General features: G+C 40.7%; 2 protein-coding genes across 6 annotated transcripts in view; one reads left to right on the forward strand and one right to left on the reverse strand.

Moving 5' to 3' along the window:
• Positions 1-15,606, forward strand: part of PHYHIPL (phytanoyl-CoA 2-hydroxylase interacting protein-like) — a 59,864-nt gene extending 44,258 nt beyond the window's left edge. For both annotated transcript variants that reach the window (XM_014940513.1, XM_014940512.1), the window contains exons 2-5: positions 4,455-4,651; positions 9,572-9,746; positions 10,707-10,824; positions 14,251-15,606. In XM_014940513.1, the coding sequence (XP_014795999.1) occupies positions 4,487-4,651; positions 9,572-9,746; positions 10,707-10,824; positions 14,251-14,785 (993 nt within the window). In that variant the 5' untranslated portion in view covers positions 4,455-4,486 and the 3' untranslated portion in view covers positions 14,786-15,606. The remainder of the gene's footprint in view (positions 1-4,454; positions 4,652-9,571; positions 9,747-10,706; positions 10,825-14,250) is intronic.
• FAM13C (family with sequence similarity 13 member C) overlaps positions 15,301-21,842 on the reverse strand; it is a 126,949-nt gene continuing 120,407 nt past the window's right edge. For all 4 annotated transcript variants that reach the window (XM_014940508.1, XM_014940511.1, XM_014940509.1 and 1 more), the window contains 4 exons: positions 20,993-21,088; positions 19,599-19,798; positions 18,000-18,101; positions 15,301-17,254 (listed from right to left, as the gene is read on the reverse strand). In XM_014940508.1, the coding sequence (XP_014795994.1) occupies positions 17,131-17,254; positions 18,000-18,101; positions 19,599-19,798; positions 20,993-21,088 (522 nt within the window). In that variant the 3' untranslated portion in view covers positions 15,301-17,130. The remainder of the gene's footprint in view (positions 17,255-17,999; positions 18,102-19,598; positions 19,799-20,992; positions 21,089-21,842) is intronic.

The raw sequence follows: 21,842 nt of genomic DNA on the forward strand, positions 1-21,842 counted from the left end.
CCAGCATTTTTAAGAGGTTTGGTTGACTGTGGTTTTAGACCCTAGTTGAAACCCAACTTTAAAAGCAGATAGTAGTATTTTCTTAAAATCCTGACTTCCAACTTTAGCTCAAAATTACCCTTCTGCTATTGAAAATTCTGCCCATCCATACTATTTTGTCTTCTAAGTGTGTAACTCTATACTACAGTAGTTGCAATGCTTTTATAATATTGATAAAATTCAGTGGAAATATTCCATGGTATGTAGTTGTCATAAGTGATGTAGGTACATTACAGACCATACTCTGACTCTCCTTCTGTGCTTTCCTCTCATCTTCATTTCTTTCTGGGTAATTACAGTGCAATGATGCCAATCACTGTATCTCACATTTTTATGTCATATTCCAGTACAGAATCACACAATGATATGGGGTTGGAAGGGACCTTATATTGAGATATATTGAAGAGGACTGGAGCCAGTACTGACCCCTGGGGAACACCACTTGTTACGGACCTCCAACTAGATTCTGTGCCCCTAATCACGACCCTCTGAGCTCTGTCTTTCAGCCGCTTTTCAATCCACTTCGCTGTCCATTTATCTAACCCAACTTCCTAAGCTACCTATGAGGATGCTGTGGGACACTGTGTCAAAAGCCTTGCTGAAGTCAAGGTAGACAACATCCACTGCCCTCCCCTCATCTATGCATCCTGTCATGCCAGTGTAGAAGGCTATCAGGTTAGTCAGACATGATTTCCCCTTGGTGAATCTGTGTTGACTGCTTCTGGTAGCTTTCTTTTCCTCCATATGCTTTGAGATGACGCCCAGAACAAGCTGTTCCATCATCTTTCCAGGGATGGAGGTGAGGCTGACTGGCCTGTAGTTTCCTGGGTCCTCCTTCTTGCTGTTTTTGAAAACTGGAGTGACATTGGCTTTCCTCCAGTCCTCAGGCACCTCGCCTGTTCTCCAGGACCTTTCAAAGATGATGGAGGGTGGCCCAGCAATGACTTCTGCCAGCTCCCTCAGCACTCGCGGGTGCATCCTATCAGGACCCATGGACTTGCAGATATCCAGTTTACTCTGGATTTAAGTTCTCTAACTTATCTGCCTCAACCAAGGGGAAGTCTTCCTTCATCCAGACATTCTCTGTTACCTCCAAAGTCTGGGACTCCTGAGGGCTGGCCTGAGCAGTAAAGACTGAAGCAAAGAAGGCATTCAGCCAGTCCGCCTTCTCTGCCTCCTCTGTCACCATGGCACCCATCTCATTCAGCAGCGGTATGTCTCAGGACAGAATGCTCTTCCTAACATCAAAAAACACTACTTCTGCAGGACCCACATTCTGAGCTAGAGCTTACGCTGCTTCAAAATTTCTTGGTGGTCTGAATGCCGAGGTGTCTGCTGTGTGGGCAAAGCTGGTCCAATACCTGCATGTTTGGTTTCTAGCATCTAAGTCCTTAGCATCGGTTCCTTAGCACCTAAGAGAGCAAGAGCACACTTTCCTTTTTTCCCTTGTTCCCATGCAGTGGTTCACCAATTGCTATTCAAAAGTCACCATTTACCAATACTCACTGAATCATCATCCTCTGTATTAATACTATGCATCGTTATCAGGTTCCTATTACAGCCTGTCAACGCAGTGGATTCAGACACACAGGACTTCCCATAGTGTAGTGTATACATTGTACAGATGTCTATCAAAATATGCATTACAAATTTCATAGGTACTTGATATTCTAAATAGAAGGGAAACTAGAGTATTGCTTGCTGCTGATGATTGTGAGATATTTTACATTGTAAGTTCATATTCTGTTTGTATTTCAAAGTCTGTAAAATGATTTTTTTTTTCACTTTCAAAGAGCTTTAAAGATTTCTGAGAAGTGTTTATTTTGGATTATGTTCCATCACAAAAAAAAAGATAGCTTAGCACTTAGTAATACAAATGGTTTCTTTTTCTGACATATTAAAAATGTTGCTAAAAATTACCTGGAGATTTTCTGCTAGACATTTACTGGAACTATTTATTCACTTCTTAAGCAAATAAAGCGAAAGGATGGGGAGCATCCGATTAGATGAGCATCCTTTAGACAGGCATTATTTCCGAGAATTGTACAGAAAACAATACGCATTTACAGGAGCACTTTTGCTCTTTGACTGTCATTGGTGTGCTCCCTTTTTTCATCTCTGTTACATTTTGTCAGTGGTCATTACTGTTTTGCACATCTCCTGAAGCTTAAACTACTTTGGCTGTTTGTAACGTGACTGGGGCTCGTAGTTACGGAGTACAGAAGCTTACTTTTGAAGCAAGAACTTGCACATTAATGTATTGTGGGCATAGATGGCTTGGATTTCCTGACTGCATGTGTGTCCCAGTCTTTATTCAGTTATTCATTATGCTGGGATCCAAGCCCATCCAGCTCTCCAGGGGGTCTGGGAACCTCAGCAGCATCACTCCATCTTCTGCTTAAATACAGAACCTCACTCCTGGCAGAGCAATCATATGTAGCCTTTTCAGTGTACCTGGTAGAGCTTTCAGTCATGTTTCAAACACAAAATGCTTACAAAAGAAAGCAATGCCATTTTCTCCCTGCTGGCTTTCTGAAATCTCATGTTGGGAAAAGCACTTACCATGTATTTCATACGAGGAGAAAGCTTTCAGTAATGACTGGTATTTCTGAGTCTACTGCAGCCAGTACAGCTGTTGAAAATGTCATTGTGGATGGCACAAATAGGACAGGATTTTCTGCAGGACCATGCACCATCTGACTTTGGTTGGAAAAAAAAAAAAAGAGCAGGACCTGTTGCATGTAAATGCATAAAATAGAACAAAAATAGAAAAGTGTTATTATTGGTTCATGGAGTCATCAGTAAAATTATTTTCTTCAGAGTGCTAGCTGGAAATCTATGGATTTTGCAGACTCTGTGGTTGAATTTCACATGTCCCAGAATCACAGAATGATGTGGGGTTGGAAAGGACCTCTGGAGATCAGGTAGTCCAACCCCCCTGCCAGAGCAGGTCCACCCAGAGCAGGTTGCACAGGGTGGTCTCCAGGCAGGTTTTGACTGTCTCCAGAAACGGAGACTCCATCACCTCTCTGGTCAGCCTATTCCAGTAAAGAAGTTCCTCCTCATGTTTAGACGGAACTAATCCATGGGATTTCTTCAAGCAGTTTCTTGAGGAGACTTTTGAACAATCAGGCCAGCCTTAATATTCCTGCATTGAGGTGTTTCTATAATTCTTCGACAATGTATGTCGATAGGTTGAAATGTCCCTAATGTTTTCCAAGTCACATTTTTATTATCATTACAGACTAGACTCACTTTCTGTGTTGAGTTTTTTATCAGTTGTGATGGAAGTATATAAATACTATCTTTTTCTATAATTAAATGGGATAAAAATAATTCTGACAATGTGTTCCCTTGCATCTCTGTGTAGACTTCCAATCTTCCTCATCTGGACAGAATTTAGGCGTTTTTCTCTCTTTCTTACACAGGCATTAGCCTTGTCTTTCTCCATTGTTTCTTTCTATTCTTATCTATGTTTCATTTTATTTTGTTATGCCATGTCTCTTTACTCCATCTCTTACATCTCTTACATCTTCTCTATTTTTTCCTTTCTACCCACTCATTTTTCTTGTCTTTCCACTTGTTTTTATTATTATTTTTTTTGCTTTTGACTTGTGTCTTATGTGGTGCAAGATCACCTAATGTTTCTGAGTTTTAAAGTTTGCAGAATGCTCTATGATAAGGTTGCCTTGGGAATGAAAGGAGGACCTAATCTTAGAACTTGTGATGCTTTTGGGGGTCTATGGTGATTTGTTCATCTACCATATGCACTTAGAGAAATTAGAAAAAAAATTTGCCAATAAAACTTCAGGGTCTCAACTGGGCAAATAGAATAGAGAAAATAAGGACCAGAAAATGAAATTGGTGTGTGTGTCCCTTCTACTGTGGCTTAACAAGTAACCGCTGTTAAATGGTTCATTGTGAAGGAGATGGTGTTCTATATATGTGTGTACATATGTGTATACACCATCTATAAATCTTGAAGAGATTGGTTCTACTTTGTGCTAAAAAATGGAATTAGATTGAATATGATTTCTATTTGTATGTGTCTTTGAGAGGTACGGATAGGGCCATTACATTAACTGTGGATGTTGCTGGCAACTTAACACTGTAGCACCAGGTACCTTCAGATGTTTCTTATTCCTAAACTACAACCACACACAGCTGTGGTACCAGCCAGTCTGTGCATCCTGCTGACATGTTATTGCTGCTTATTCACATGAGGAATCTCATTCCTTCCCAATATTTCCCACCACTGAAATGGAGACTTGCATAATGGTACTTCATAGTTGCTTCTGAGTCCCACCTGTGAGACTTTGTGAAAGGCTCTTCAGAGGTGTGATTGTATTGGAGCACAGAAAACAGGTACTGAATAGGCCTTTAACTAAATGAATCATGCTTATTTTTTTATGCAGGGAATAAATCACAAGACAGTGGGATTGCAGAGATGGAGGAACTTCCAGTCCCGCACAACATCAAAATCAGTAACATCACGTGTGATTCCTTCAAGATTTCTTGGGACATGGATTCTAAATCTAAGGACCGCATTACTCATTACTTCATTGATCTCAACAAGAAAGAAAACAAGAATTCCAACAAATTTAAACACAAGGTAATTTTAATTTAACAATCAAGGTGGAAGTACTTGATTTTCAATAGATGAATCCCATTGTTTTCTTAATCTTTCAAAGCCAGATCATGAGAAACAGGTATTGGGCATCCGGCAAAGGTGGGTTTTGGTTAATCTGATTACCAGGTTTTAAATCAGAATATCTTCTCCATCTCTAGCCTATGCGCATGTACGCACAAGTATATTTGTTTAATAGAGAACAGAACATTACCTTTTCTATTTAATTCAAAACTAAAACAGATTTTATACCTGTGAAATTTATTGCAAGATAGGTATTTTTATTCTTGATTAGTTCTTAATCATGATTTGAACAGTTCATGTATTCTGTGCCTGTCCTTGTTCAGTGACAGACTCGTGAGAGCAACACATGTCATTTCAACAGAAGAGTCACAAATTCTAATGCCCTTCTAGGAAGGCTTCCAGCAATTTTAGTTTGCGGCATTCAGCACTGTGACCTGAATATTCATCTGGCCTCTTTCCTCAAGCCACTGATGCAGGGACATACTGAGTGTATTGCAGAGTCTGTAGTTATCAAATCCAGCAAAATTTGCTTTGACCTCAGAATAGTTGAAATACTGAGATGTGTAGAGAAACATGGAATGAGACAGGAGATTAAACAACACAATCATCTGCAAATTTAAAACCCATGTTGGCAGTAGCTCTAAAAGATAAGGTTTACCAAGGCATAAATAACCACCAAGGCAAATATGAGAGCTCTGATTCCAACACCTAAATTACTATTGGTTTATAAACCGGTGGGATAAGCAGGAACTATTTCCACCAATTTCTCTGAGTCTTTTTATTGTGAGAGTATTTTTCCTGTGACTGCTGTTAAGAGCATGTCTATATTTTTCACATTTCCTTATTTGACATTTTTTGGGTTTAACGTGGTTAGAAGTAACATTCATTAACTGTAATGAAAAATCACTTAGTACTGCTTGAAATAGAGAATTTTACGTGTCTGGCCAAGATGTTGCAGTTGCTAGGAACCAGTGTGCAAAGCACTACCAAATTTAATATTTTAATAGCCATTTACCATGACCCATTTTTAATTGTGGTAGCAAATAAAATAGGGTATGTTTGGATTTTTCTTACTGTTATTACTTTTCAACTAGCAGCCCCTGAATTTGAATTGCCATTTAAAATTGCAGGAATAAATATACCTTCTAATATAAGTGCTTACTTGGATGGATTCTTTTTAATTTTTTTCATTTTAATTATTTGTATGTTTTTTTGTGTGCAAGCTGGTCTAAAGTTGTAAAATTTGCTTTTATAAAAGGGAGAGCCACCCTTCCAGATCAAACACTATATTCGCTTCAAAATCCATATCACAGTGATGAGACTAGTGTTAAAATGGAGAGAAGGGGAAAAAAAAGGATATTGATAGTGTAATAAAGATAAGCCATTAGATTTATTTTGTTTTTCTGAGCAATTCTCTAGCTTTTTATTGTGATGAAGTGTTTAGTCAAAGGAGAGAAGTAATTGGTTTTGTAAAAATGGGAGAGACTAAAGTCTATCAATTAAAATTATGAATAAGTTGGATGTCTTGTCAGAATTAAGTTCAAATTTCCTGGTACTGTGTTAGTGACTCTGCTAAAGCTTTTTGGGGGGGGATTTTTTTGTTTTCCCCCAGCCAGAATGATGGGAATCCCGACAGCAGACGGGGTGGGTGAGAGAACTGCACAGACTGAGTAGCAATTCTCTGTGCCAGAGCACAGATGTGTTTGCTTTCATGCATCTTTAGTACTGAGTAATTTTTAACACAATTTTTTCGAATAAGCTTTTGTTGACAAATTAAAAATTGCTCAAGATCAAAATTTGCTGTAACCCTAGTATGGTTAGGGACTTGCATCCTTCCTCCCTATAACATCAGTTACACGAGTTTTGGAGCTGAAGCTGGGCAGCAGACCCGCTGGGTCCAGAGCTGATAACCTTGGCAGCTGCAGCTCCAGGGACTGGGTCCTCCCAGCATCCGGAGGGAGCTGAATCGGCCCCCATCCATCCATTGCCTTCGTAACAAAGCTGTTGGATAAAGGTGAAGGATATCACTGCCCCTTCTCCTAGCAGGGCTTCTTAGAAAGAAAAGGGTGACCCCTACCACTTGTAAAAAAGAGCCTTGCGACTTACTCTGAGGAGGAGGCATTCAGCAGTCGGGCTGTGGAAGGAAACAGGTGTTTTTAGGGGAAAAAATCATCCTTACTTACCTTATGGGTTGGTTAAATCATTGTCTGCAAGTGCCTGTCTCTCTCACAAGTGATAAACACAGATGACCAGCTTAAACTGTTTTCTAACTTGTGGAGAGTTAGTGTTAAGTCTCCGTTTTCTCACCTTGCTGTGAGCAAGTGACTACAGGCTAAACCTAATAGATAGGTGCTGTATTCCAGGAAAGGGGGGTGTTTCTTTCCTTCAATATATTTGGCATATTTAGGGGGCATATAGTTTTATTATTTAAAACTATTATCATCACATCTGTGAAGGAGGAGATTTGTATTGGTATTAGTATGTAAAGACTAGAATTCTAATAGGACACCGTCTCTTTCTCAATGCAATTTGCATGACTCCCCTTTAGGTTTTTTTTGAGATACAGAAGTATGATTATTCCCAGGTAATAGGCAATGAGGCTCAGACATTTAGCAAAACTAGACTACAGCCTGGGTGTGCTGGGTTCCCACAGTGTGTCCTATGAGCAGGCCTGGCAAAGGGAAGGATAAGATGAAATGGCAGAAAGCTCTGAAAATTGAAAGTTGCTGCTTTGGCGAGGAAAAGGGACAGCGAAGTAAGCAGCTCTTCACAAAATGGAGTTAGTGTGACTGGTGTACCTTCCTGTTTAGCTATTCAGTGCATCCAGGTTGTTCTTGGAAATTATTGCTGTCTGGGTACCTTTAGAGTTGTCTGGTAAGTGCTGGTGGTGCAGCAGCCATCTGCCACTCCAGATCCCGGCTGGCATATCACCTCCTTTGCACTTCTTTGGGGGCTCAGCCAGGAATGAGAGCTGGGCAGGAAAGAGATGAAAGGAAGAAATGGAAAATCCCCAGAGAAATTTCAATGTGAGCATTTGAATGTTTTTTCCTGAGGTCAGTATAGCAACCTGAAAAAAAAAATTAAAAAAAAAATGCACAGGAAAAGAACAACAGATTAGAGTTATGAAAAGCATCATGTCTGCCCCTCCTCCCCAGCTGTGCAAGAGAAAACCCTCTATTTAATGTGCTTGTGGGTACTCTGCCCTTTTTTGGTAGAGACAGAAGGGTTTTCTGATACACAGAAGTCAGGTGAGGCTTGGACGCATGGGGGCAATGAGGCTTTTAATGGGACATGAAAACTGTAACTAAATGGGGGTAAATCCCACCACTGGGTTGTGGGTGCAGAGACCTGGCCCAGGCGGAGGCGGTTTTTACTGCAGGCAAAGAGAATGTGGAAGGACTAAGGGTGGGAACTGCAGCAGCTGCTGATGGCTTCAGCCTCAGCACTTACACTGCAGGGGATGCCTTTGCAATGGAGTCCGGGGTGGCAGCTTTACGTGTCATTTGAGGTTTCTTTTCTTTTTCCTTGTGATTTTTCTCAATCTTTTATATATTATTTATTTTCAGAGTGCACAACTGAGTCCTTTACAGATAAAGTTTTCTCCCAGCTGTTGTTTGATTTAAATGAGAATCAGCAAAAAAGAAATCATGACAACAAAATCTTACCCATGATTATCAGTCAATCACATTTTAGTTCTTGTAATATCAAAAGCTACTAATTTTACAGTTTCCTAATACAGAAACTGATGAGTATTTTTTGCTGACAGAAAAGCAGTAGAAGAAAGATAGTTTTCCACAATAGAACACAAGCAAAAAAGAGTATCTTTTAGGTCTTGCTTACAGATCAGGAACAGAAAGCATCTCTGTTCTGTTTCCTTTGTCCTTAAGGGACTGCTGTGCTCGTGTTTATAGGTGGGTGACTATGGACTCGTATTTCTATGTGGACAGCCATGGATGTTATCTAAAATGCCCACTTTTCACGTGACAGCCATCTTACTATTGTATGATTACTGATAAATATTCAAGAGTAAATACCTCTCTCGCTCTGTCACAGCCCCTCAGGTGCACTGTGCAGAGAAGCATTCAGCTCCACTGTGAGGCCTTTCGCCCACAGTTCTAGCATAAACTGGCCAGTTCTTCATTTTTTAATTCCCCTTGGTGGTCCGTGCTACAGTCTTTGGTGCTGTAGAAACTATGTATTTCAGCAACAACAAGCAGCTTATTCTTATTTGTCTCACTGTGGTGAGCAAAGCAGAGTATCTGAAATGGCGGTGGGGTGGGAAGCAAGAGGTGTGATGACAGGCACAAACCATGGAGCTGAGTGTTTGCTTCTGGCCCTTCCTGTACATAAGGGGTTTTTTGAAGCATGTAAAACAAAGTTATTCTGCAGCACATTTTCTGCGTTGAAGTTTGGTTTGGAAGATGGCACTAGCAATATGGGTGAACTGATTGATGGCAGAAGACATTCTGTTTGGTTACACTGACTGAAAGAAAACAATGGGAGTGAGAGCACGAGAAGCTCTTAAATTAAGCTCTTGTGCTCAGTAGCCTGTCTTTCTCTGGTTGCATCCTTAGGCACCAATGGCACTAGTCTGAATTATGTATTTGGGCTATACATAATAGTACCAGTCTATATTCACTTGGAACCAATAATAAGCTCAGACATGCCAGTTATCACCATAGCTCTTAGAGCAGACCTTTGTCCTCGGCCCCTCTCTTAACTTTGCTGCACCAACGGACTGTTATCCGAGAAGTAACTCAGGTTTACCCAGAAGGGCTGGGGGTTGGGGATTACATTGTGAAAACCAAGAAGGAAGGGGCAGTGGGTTGGTTTGGTTGCACTGCTGACTTGGGTGTTGTTTTGTCTTTTTGTTCCCATTAGGATGTACCCACCAAGTTGGTGGCCAAAGCTGTTCCTTTGCCTATGACAGTCCGCGGGCACTGGTTCCTGAGCCCCAGAACAGAATACACAGTGGCCGTGCAGACGGCATCAAAGCAAGTCGACGGTGATTACGTCGTTTCTGAGTGGAGTGAAATCATCGAGTTTTGCACAGCAGGTAATAGTGCTGAGGAAACATGCACCATAGGACGTAGGCAGGTAACACTAGCTCTGCTGCCCCAGTAGGTTAGCCACCCACCAGTGCCAGCCAGTCACACCTGGGAACTGGAGTTCTAGCTTCAGGCTCTGTGCGCGCTCAGGTTTGGTGCGTTGATGAGAGGAGGGAGGCAGCTGGGATGCCCCTTTGTTCTGCAATGGCTTAGCTGCCCCCAAGTGCTGTGCCTGGCACCACTGCTTGTCCCAGGCTAGGAAAGGAGACTGGTGAACTGGCGTGGAGCAGGGCCACTTGTGCACCTGTTGCTGGCTACCAGCACCTGTGGAGAGAAGGCAGAGTGGCTGCTCCCTAACAGACGGCTTGCTTAAGACATTCTGCTGCTCTCCCTCCCCTGCTGCTGCAAAGCCTGAGCACCCCCTCTCAAGGGTCGGTTTGGCCTGTCATCCATTTATAAGTCTCTTCCTTTGGATGTTTGTCACCCAGTGCCAATGTGCTGGGCTGTGTGAGCGCTCCAGGGAGCTCTCTGTGAATCCCACGTTGGATGAGATGCTGTTCAGGCTGGGTCCAAAGCTTTATTAGTCACGTGAAGTGAGGTATTGGGTACGTTGCAGCAATCAGTTTATCGAATGACAAAGAGAGGGTGCTTCTCAGCTCCTCTCCGGTCCCAAATACAGGGAGACCAGCTCTAACACACGGAATCCTGAGCTGGAAGTTGCCGTAGGCTTGCAGAGTGTTCGTGGGGAAAGGAGTGGGGAGAATCAAACACGTGTGTTCCTGCCGAGTGTCTCCTGTCACTGTTGGAAATTGCTGCTGGGCTGTATAGTTTCTGTACAGCTGCTGCATGGTGTGAGGTATATAATCAAGTCTCTGTTCCTAATTTTAAGTGTAGTGACTGTGTAGCTTTTGGAGAGTATTGTAGTTTTTTTCCTGCCCCCCTACTAGCAGATTGTCTTTTCCTTCCAGATTATTCAAAAGTTCACCTAACGCAGCTACTGGAGAAAGCTGAAGTGATTGCAGGCCGTATGCTTAAACTGTCTGTTTTTTATCGGAATCAGCACAAAGAATACTTCGATTATACCAGGTAAGAAAGTAAGCATATGCAAAATTGTTTAGCAAATTAAGGGAGTAATGAAAATAAGTAAATGGAGGCAGCTGTGCTAAAGCTAGAACAGAATGTCTCTATGTTTTATTGCCAGTTCAGAAGAAGGGAAAAAAAATAAAAATAAAATAGAACTAATTTCTTCCACCTTGCTTAACTCAGTACTTCTATTAGGTAATAAAAATTTTGTGTTTTGAAGCAGAAACTGAAGTATTCACATGGTCTGCAGTCTGATTAAATCATAACAGGGTGTTTAGTAGCCAAATACTTCTACTGTACTAAGAAATTCAGAGTGAAATGTGTCATAGTAGGAGTCCATGACTGTGTGCATAGGCGTTTGCCTGCATATAAGAGTTCCACTTCAAATACTTGCTCTCCATGTACAACCACTCCATTTCCACGCCTGCACATAGTAACTGGGGTTCTACAATGTGAATGTGAATTTACAGATCACGTGGGGAGGGAGAGGGGATGATGTTTAGAGAGTTTTACAGCACTGTGCTTCACTTGGAATGAATCAATGGGATAGCTGGGGGTAGGTTCCTTTTTCCTGTTGGAGACCCGGTGTGCCTTTGCACACACTTCGGGAGGTGGTATTGCAATAGAAAAGAAGAATTTTCAGTAGGAGGAGTCAAAGCTCCTGTGCTGTGAGCAGGAGCAGCCCATCTGCAGAGGAAACCCAGCGCTGTTAGCGGAGCATGGATGAGAGGTAAGCGGGGTTTCAGCACTGTGTCAGGAGGGTGGCAGCACTCACTGAGCTTCTTTAATACTTATTGAGAGATGGGGCTGCTGCTGTGCCACATAATTCCGGTTTTATCTGGGTGTCACACTCATACCTGTCAAGAACTAGGAAGTTTTTTGAAACCAGTGAATTAAAAAAATAATTGAGGGAATCCAAATCCAGCACTGTTGGAAACGCTCCCACTTTGTAGTCAGGAGTGTCTACTCGATTCCAGGAGTGTCTTGCATATTCCCGAGCGTGGGGTTTGCTTTTTCCCTTCTGTGTTTTGAAAGAATTATTTTATTGCACTTAGTGACAAGGCTGCAAAACTCAATGGAGGTAGAGAATGAACTGCAGTTGTTGAGGCTCTTTGAGGAGCTTGTACATCTCCAGGGCCATCCTGGACTAGATACGACAGAAGGGAGTGCCTGTGGTGGTTCTGATTCTCATTTAGCTTTGTGGGTGTGTAATCATTTAGCTGTGTAATCATAGTGCACCTGCCACTGTGTTCATAAAGCTTTGCAAATTACCACTGAGGCGCATTTATAGCTGTGGGTTTGGCCCTGTCCAGCCAAATGTGACTCTAACTGATTGCAGTGTATCTTTTCCCCTGCCTCCCGTTATGTGCTTTCCTGGTTTTCATACAAAGAGAAACTAGTTGGCTTTCCTTTCTGTTAGTGAGTTGAAGAGACAACAAGCTGTGTTTTAGCAGGTCAGTATAAATCTAGAATACCTGTAACTAATAGTCGCGTTTGTGATCAGAAATGTACTAATATGGTCACAAGGGCCAGTCCCTTCTGAACGTTATGTTAAAAACCCTAAGCACATGCTCCCTTTTAGGTGTCACAGGCAGTAAACAAGCTTGGAAAATCTTGTAGAGTAGCTCTAGTACAATTGGCAAACGAGCAACAGTCGTGGTGCAGAAGCAGCAACCCCTATCTCTCACGGACTGCAGGGTCTGAAGTGTGAGCCTGTAAGTTCAGTTCATGTCGCTGCTGCTTCCCTCGGCCGGGAGCACCGTAAAGCGGATCAGATCCCGGGAAGAGTGACCTATAATTAGCCTAATTGGCCACTGGATGTCAGTGTCTCGCCACAGAAATGGAACTGCAAGAATCCTGGCTTTTCAGGTGGTTGTTCTGGTGATTATTCAAGATGATTTTTTTTTTTCTCCCTAGTAACCACTTCAGTCATAAATACCAATTGTACCCTCTCCACCCCAATCAATGGCTTGAGAAATAGGGCTTGAGACAATAACTGTGTAGTATTTGAATGGCCCAGAAAACTTCTGAAATTTATCTTAGAGTGAGTCAAATTAAGATAGGCTTCGGAGGAGATTAGAAATAATGAAAAAATCACAGCTGGAGACATTACTCAGTTGATTAGAACTGGTTTGTATGTATACATTGAATTTGTTTGGTTTGACTGGTACTTTAACCAAGTAAAACCCACACAGCACCATTTTACCTGGAGCTGTTGCAAATTAAAAACTGAGAGAGAAGTCTTTTCTTGGCTAGTCTCTCCCTCCACAATAAAAAAAAAAAAGGGGGGGGGGGGGGGGGGGAGGAGAAAAAAAGGAAGAATAGTAAAAGTCAAGTCAGAGGAGGATGTAAGACTTTCTGTCAATGTGCATAAAGGCATTTTCAAGGGGTGCCGAGTACATTTGATGTTTTGCAGGACTTCCAAAAGGGAATGTTTCCTGTTGTGGTGTCCCATGGTTGCAGCTGCAAACAGAGGCAGAGCTGTCACTGCAGCACTTCCAGAGAGGTGTGGGGCACATGTTCTGGAGAACATCCTGCTGTACATAAAATCTCAGGTGCTAAGGGAGGATGAGATGGGGTGTTTTGGACTGTTCTCCTAAATTTAGCAGCCTAATGCTGCTGAGTGCTATTTGGGACTTAGGGTTTTAAAAATTCAATTGTAACATTGAACATTTCTTTTCACTGGAACCAAATTGAGCTCAGCTTGCAAAAAAAAAGTTTGTCTTGTACATTTTTTCCCCCCAGGACTAGTGACTGCAGAAGCTGGATACCAACCAAAGTGGAAACTAACTAAATTGCCTAATACTCTGTGCCCAGCTCTGCTCTGATTGAAGTCAGCAGTAGACAAATTAGATCTGAAATTATCATTTGGGGGAAAAAAAAAAAAAACCTATGGCAGACAGTACATTCCTTCCTATAAGCTCTCTGAAAAACATCGTTCAGAAATAACTTCCATTGGTTGGCAGTTTTCTACATTAAATATAGACTGTCTATGCTAAAAATACATATTAACAAACAGCATATTCTGCATATTGAGACTGACTTGCAATTTTCAACATGTGATTAAACTAAAATGTGTTTAGTGTTAGAATTGCAGTGGAAGGCTGAACAAATCAGCTAATTAAAGATAGTGGTGGTCTGGGGGCTTTTTTTGTTTGCGCTCTTCTTTGCCTGCATATAACACCCACACAGCTCACAGCCAGACTGGAAAAGCAGATTTTTCCCTTGAGCAGGAGTTATTCTAAGTCTTTGAGTCTGGCGTCACTTGATTTTCCTGGTCCCAAGACGATGACACTAACCACAGGTTTCAGTTTAACGGTTTTCCTTTGTGTCCCTTCAGTAGTGCTCCCAAACAGCGTGCTGTCCTAACCTCCCACTTTTTCTTTAACGTGTGTTACAAAATAAACAATACCAGTCCTTCATTCGTAGAGAGCACCATGGGAATGCCATGCAGCCCTCTGTTAAGGATAACAGTGGCAGCCATGGCTCTCCCATCAGTGGGAAGCTGGAAGGCATCTTCTTCAGCTGCAACACCGAGTTTAACACCGGGAAGCCACCACAAGATTCACCTTATGGAAGATACAGGTTTGAGATCGCAGCTGAAAAACTCTTCAACCCAAATACTAACTTGTACTTTGGAGACTTCTACTGCATGTACACAGCCTACCACTACGTCATTCTCGTCATCGCCCCGGTTGGGTCACCAGGAGACGAATTCTGTAAGCAGCGCCTTCCTCAACTAAATATAAAAGATAATAAATTTCTGACCTGCGATGAAGAAGACGGTGTCATGGTTTACCATCATGCCCAGGATGTTATTTTGGAAGTAATTTACACTGATCCTGTGGATCTCTCCCTCGGCACAGTTGCGGAAATTACTGGTCACCAACTAATGAGCTTGTCTACTGCAAACGCAAAGAAAGATCCCAGCTGCAAGACCTGCAACATCAGTGTTGGACGTTAAAACTTCCCTCGTTACTTAGGAGCCTTCAAACCTCTGTTGCCCATTTCCATAGTCAGACGTTTTTGTCAGAAGCATGCACATGCCGCTGCCACCAAAAGCAAACACGAGTCTTCAAAATCTCCAATAGCGTTTTTAGTATTTCTTCTCTCCCTCTTTCCCTTCTGTTCCCCCGATGCTTTAAATGATTAGAAGTCCTGGATTTCTTTCTGGCAACCATTTATACCTAGATGCTGCAAAAATTGTTTTCTGTTTCTTGCCAAACATAACAAAATCCTATATAAACTGCTTTAGCAAAATAAAAATAACGGCTTATAAATGGTGTTTAAATATGCATTCATTTTAACTACTGAACAAATACTGGGATAACTCCAAACAGCATGAAAGGTTGTAATTGCAGCATGATTTAAATTTCAAAGCCTAGAAATGTCAGCACTTCCAACGTGTTGTTTGACAGTGTTATTTATGTTATTTATATTAGCTAACTGAAAACAGAAACTGTGTCTTGACATAATAAATATAATAGAAAAATATTTTATTTGTACTGTTGTATAAAATATTATACAATCATATAGAATATATAGATTACATTTTAATATCAATTGTATACATATGTCATGAAATCATTTTCCCTTATCAAAGATGTAGTTTGTAAACTTCAAATAGCTCTGTATCTGTTCCTGTTGCTCTAGATGACTTTAATTAAAACAGATTTATGAAGGAGACCATTTCTGATTCATAAAAGTTACGTTATAAATTATTAAGTCAGTACACTGAAACAGCAAACCTCTGAGAAATAAAAAATTCCTTTTTTAGTGTTCATACTTTTTCCTCCAAACTACTTGAAAATGTGTACGTCTTCAAAAACATGCCAAGTCATTACATACAATAGAAATACAAACATGGTTGGTACATAATAGGCTTTATAAAATAAAAATTGTCTTACCAAGATAGAAAACAGGTTGCTTATACTACGTGGTCAATACAAAATGACAGTTAAAGCAAAACACTAAACGTGATTCAACTTACTCAAGTCCCTTTTCTTTTATTATTCTTCCTTCCTTTATGTCTGGGCTAGGTTTTTCCCAGAATCCCTGCTTTTCATTTTAGTACAAAAATCACTGATAATCCCTCTGTTAACAGTCCACTTTTCACACAAATGGTCTATCACAAATAGTGAAAAAAATCTCCTTAATATTACAAAGTGTGGTGCTCTGAAAGTTAAGAAAGATGCATAATTCCAATGGAAAAATATCTTTTTTTATAATCTTATTTTCAGTAAACAATAAGTCTAACATTCCTCATCAGATAACTGTGACACTCAATTATATACCATGTACTTTATCTATCCAAAATAACTTAGCATACTGCAATAATCTAGTCTCATTTTAATATATATATATATGTGGCAATTTATAACACAAGAAATACTTTGACATTTTACAAAGTGCATGCGTCTAAACGAGCTTTGGTAGTTAGAAAAGCAAATGTTATAGCATCAGGCAAAATAAAGTGCAAGGTTTAATACAGAAATGTAAAATAGCATGTAGTTGACCTATTTACTGGATTTTAAGTACTGGGAGCCAGGTCCTGTGAACCAGAGTCAAAAGGACAGCAGCCTCTACATTTAACACTTCTCAATAAATTGATTCATTTAGTTTTGCCAAACACTTTCTCTCATTTCTAAGAAAGCAATAGTTCTGTTTGGCAGTCATGTTGCGTCCTTTTTTTGCATAGGCAATGTCACTTTGCTCTACTCCCAGAATGTTAGACCAAATCCTGGCACTGATTCTTTGTGTGCACCTTTCTTTGAAGCTACTGGAAATGAATGGCAACTCTGTCTTGAAAAGCAGAGTGTGTTCATGAGTTTTCCTTCATTTGTTTTATGCTCGTGTTTCTTTTAATCTAGTGAATCAGCACATTGAGAACCGATATTAATAGTTAATTATAGTGCATATTACTTCTGGAAAGAAATGTGTGGTACATTATCATGTACTAAAAACCTGGAGAGCATTTCCTCACACTTCTTAAAACTAAGAGCAGGTCAAACTGAAGGTCTACAATTCTTCAGTGTCCTTTTAAATTCTAACATTCTCACAGTGCACTTCAAGGCTTTTTCAAAAGGAAAAAATATATACTATAGTCCACTCACCCGTGCTTAACATCCTTGCGTATTGCTGTCCTCTCTCATCCCAGCTACTGTAATTGGTAAAGTGCATCAAAAATCTCAGTGTGTCAAATAATTGTGCAGCAGACCAAGACCTGTAAAATTACTTCCTGCTTTTCATTACCTGTTTGTTTTGTTTTGTTTTTTTCCTAGAGAACAATACCACAGCAGTGCATTCACTTCAAATTGTTTTGGAAATATCATGCTTACTGATGAGAACCTCCAAGAGCCTGATTTTGGCTTTTGTGTGCTTGTATTCAGAGTATTCCTCAGCCATTGGCACCCGATCTTCTTTTTGAGGACTCCTTTGAAAAGCAAATAAAAGTGCTATCACTTTTATGAATAAGAGGCAAAATAGTCTTTAAAATTAATTCTGCAAGAACTAACGAGGATTGGGTTGGATTATTTTTTTCCCCAACTGTAGGTGACTAAAGATAATTTGACAGGACCAAAAGGCTCTAATAGACAAAAATGAAGTAATAGTTTTTAAAATTTTGAATTTTTACATGCCAGATAATTTTTGTTATTGTCAGCTATGCAAGCATAACTACTTTATTCTAAAATATGCAGAGAAGTTATTACACAGGGCTTTGAAGCTGTTACCAGAAGGCTACATGCCCATATCCTCTGTGGTTTTCACCAAACAAGTTTGCTAAATGAAGGGAGGAGGATAAACAAAGAATGAAAAGTAGCCTTCTGTTTCTAAATCTGGCCTTTAAAAAATGTCCCAGCTGCCAGGTGTAACCCTGCACTCTTCAGCAGCCTCCCTTCAGCTCAGGAAGGATCCTGAGATGGGGTTTATACCCATTGTGGGCATGTCCTGAGAGATCCCCAGATCCAGACTGTCCTCAAGGATGCCCACGTCCCAGAGGAACTAAGCAGGGAGATGGACATCTCCACCGAGACCGGACACCCCCATGGTATCCCCCAGTCCCGAGCTGCAGCTTCTTCAGCCTGCTCACCTAGGAGTACCCACCCCAGCAGAAACACACGTCCGCGTAGGAGCCCAAAGGGGAGGAGGAGAGGGATGTTGTTGAGCTGGTCATTTACCTTCCTGTCTGTCTATAGAATTGTTCCTCAAACTCTCTCAGAGCTTTGCGAAGCCTTTTCTTATCTGCTCTTGTTTCTCTGAGATGTTCAAGTAGAACAGGCCTGTAAAACAGAGACAAGAACATGAAACCCCCAAGTGCTTGGAAGTATTGTAAAAAAGCTGTAGCTTTGGGTAACAAGCAGCCTGCTGCTACGGGCCGTGGCAGGCACTGGTCTCAGTGTCCCCAGATAGCCCACCAGACCCCTCCAGCTACGGCTGTATCTGGCTGCACCATCACACCCAACAAGCAGTTGTGCTCCTTCCCTTTGACTCTATTCTCACCCCTCTAATAAAGCGAAGGGACAGACTCTATGGACAACGTGGGTGGACTTAATGGAGTTGACAGGGCTCAGCATCTCACAGGAAATGCTTTGCATTTCTATAACTGAATTAATAAAGTCAACATCCAAGCCCTACTCCTAGAAGCAGCTGTTGCCAAACGTTACTGTGATGCAGTGGAAATGCTAGTGGTACCCAGAACCAACAATTTGGGAGGCCATATTTTAGCTGGTATTTGGAGAAAAAGGTTTTTAAGCAGAGAAAGAATTCTCTTATGACTTATGCAGCTATATTTTTTTTCCATAATAACAAAATGCACAGAAATACCATCACACCATTTGTGAGCAAACTATTGCATATGTCATTGAGTTACGTGGAAAAACCAAGACATTTTTATTTACTCTCAATTTTGGTAGAGCCTAGTCAGCTTCATTTATGCATCCAAGAGCTCCCAATCAAAACACAAGAAAAAGATACCATCCCATAAGCTAAGAGACCACACCTGTTCCTGGAAGGACAGGTGAAAGCTGTCTTCAACAGCTTTCAGAGCTGAGTGATAACAGCTGTGCAGTGATAACCCATGTGCAGCTTGAGGTTTATTGGCTCATGCAACCTGAGATTCTTTACAAATCAGCAGGAGGGTTTTATTTTGGTTTTATAATGGAAGTTAGGAGGATGGTGTGAAGTTTTCTGGGCATCCAGACACTAATAACTATTCTTATGCAAGGAAGAAACTGATTATACGCACGTTCAATGGCCTCCCACGTGGCCATGATCCTTGACCCAGCTCACCTCTCACTGTTTGGATGCCTCATGTCTCTGGTATTTTTACCTCACTCACAGTCAGTCCCCATACACACACACACAGGAGCAGACTGTCCTGCTTGGCTGAACTGTGCTTTCTTTTATGACTGCTTTGTAAGAACATAAGTTGTTGGATATCTAAAAATTTTGCAGCAATCATAGGTAGATCAGTATATTTATACTATGCCATTATGTAGTATCTGCCATTTTGTAGTTATTTCTCCTGTCTGCCTTCAGTCCTGTGCCCTTCTCTTCATGAATTTGGCACAAAGTTGTTTGAATAAATAGCTCAGAAGACAGGTATCCCGCCCAAACAACAACTATCTTCTGCCTCTTTTCTCCCAGAAGAAAACATTGAATCACTTCTTTGGTATAGAATATTCCCATGCAACAAATATGGTTCATTTTTCATTTACAAAAAGTCTACATAAAATATTTTAAAATATTCAGGGAAAAGAAAAAAAGACTGAACTTACATTGTTGCCTCATGTAAATTGGACATAGACAAGGCTGTTTGCCTGAAAACTTTCTTTTCATCCAGAGGTGAAACATAAGCAGGCTCGCTCTCCTCCTGAGAGTAGCACAGGTGCTCGTCCACAGGGAGGCAAGATAGTGGACCAGATGATAGCTCATGGCTGCTCTGAGAATGGTCTTCATCCGAGTCTTCTTCCTCTTGCTTGTAAAATGCAAAGCATTATTAAATTAATTGTTTATATTACAATACTAACAACTAGTAGGGTGACAATGTAAAGACTTGGGATCCAACTTCCTGGATGTATTCATTAAAATAGATTACAAATATTGAAAGCTTTACCCAGGTCTACCTGAGATCGTTCATGAGAGATCTCGTGGGGCCCACTGAGTTACTGTCTATTGGCCACCATGACTAGACAGGACAGAAGTTGGCCCTGCTTCTGGGTATGTCCAGCCAGCAATTTATTTATGTTTACTCAAAAGCCCTTATAAGTAGCAAAGATTTAAAGAACATTCTGTATTTACATAAGCACTGCAGTCTTGCTGGAACTTGTACTCCTCTTATACACCATCTACTGTTCGCATTATGTCCAGAAATTCTGACTCTAACAAAAGTCAGAGGTAGAGCTTGCACAGTTTTATAGCTACAAATGTTAACTACCAAAACAGAGCGATGTCACTGTCTTCCTCATGTTCCTTCATCCTCAGAAGAAAAGTTGAGCTTTTGAAACTAAGGCTTAAACATAAAAACTCCACAGAGCAAAGCTCCTTAGAAGTAACACAGGGGAACTTCAGTTAAATTTTTAAATAAAATACCCATGTGCACGTGTACAAAGATTTACACCAGGATTTTTCAAAGAAGTCTAAAGCTCCACTGTCATCTAATACAACAATTGTTCATAATTTTTAACATCAACCTAGGCCAAATTACTATTAGATTAATATTTTTTGCTAGAGACATGCTAATTGACTTCTAGATAACCAGATTCCACTACCTCTGCTCACAGGACAGACCAGTACTGTTACTTTACGTTGATATATTATTAATTACAGTACTACAAATGATATTTATGTGCTACCTGATTGATAAAAGCATTGTCAACAAAATACGTTTGTTAGATGTAGCAGAAAGCTAACACAGCCTTTGATCTCTTGCCCAGTCATTTGAAGTGATTGCCTCGGGAACTGCTGCTGTACGTTGCAACCTTTGGTATGTCTAGCACTTCAATTTGACAGAGCACTTGCTTTATTTGAAATAGCAACACCTGTATTAACCAATGAGCAGATTCTTCAAATACCAGCAGTTCTATTGCTGCCAAACTGACATACAGGTACAAATCAAACCCAGCATTTAGCATGTTTTCTTGACAATGGATATGAATTCTTTCCAACTTACAATTGTTGTAATCAAAGATGGAGCTGCAAGAAGTTTCTTGATAATTCTGTATCTGTCATAAAGAGGTTTCATGAGACTCTTTTCTTGCTTAGTTACCTAAAGAGAAACGACAACAAAATATACTCCTCCAAATTAAAATAAATAAATAAATTTCTGTAAAGCTGAGAGAGGCATTAGAATAGTGTTTGTATTTTGCTTCCATAGACATTCCATGGAACTGTAGTTGAATCCATACAATTTCTAAGAAAGAAAACAGCACTCTGTTTTCTAGTGGAAAATACCCAATGTGGATTCCTCACTTCCCTGAGCTACACAACCCAGGCAGAGGGTAAACTATTCTCTCTTTCTTTCTGAAGATGCTAATAGAGTGGTAAGAGTTAAGATCTGCTGCTTCTCTCACTGAACTGCAATCAAGGCAAGAGGCAGGTACAGTGAGGTGACAGCCTGCCTGGGCCAGGACACGCAGGTGCCCCGTGGGATGGAGAACACTGAGAATACGGTCTTGGTGCGTGAGCTGGCTCCATGCAGAACTTCTCTGTGCACCCCTGGCCAGAACTGGGGTTAACTGGCTTCATTTAGTTTGCCCTTGCTCTTTTATGAGCGCTAGGAGCATTGATTTGGAGGAGAATGTTATTTTAGATCAGGTATTAAGAGCCTGATCCAGCCACAAATATTTGTAAATATAAACATAAACCTTACGGAAACTAGCTGTGCAGTAGACCCACTTTCTGTACTAAGAAAAAAAATAGCAAACCCCACAAGAAAAAACAAACCAAAAACCCGAAACCAACAGAAACCCAACATGTTTCTCAGTTTAAATGTCAAAATGGAGTCATTTACAAACTAGTCC

This window comes from Calidris pugnax, unplaced genomic scaffold (assembly GCF_001431845.1).
Source record: "Calidris pugnax isolate Ruff unplaced genomic scaffold, ASM143184v1 scaffold39, whole genome shotgun sequence".
NCBI lineage: Eukaryota > Metazoa > Chordata > Aves > Charadriiformes > Scolopacidae > Calidris > Calidris pugnax.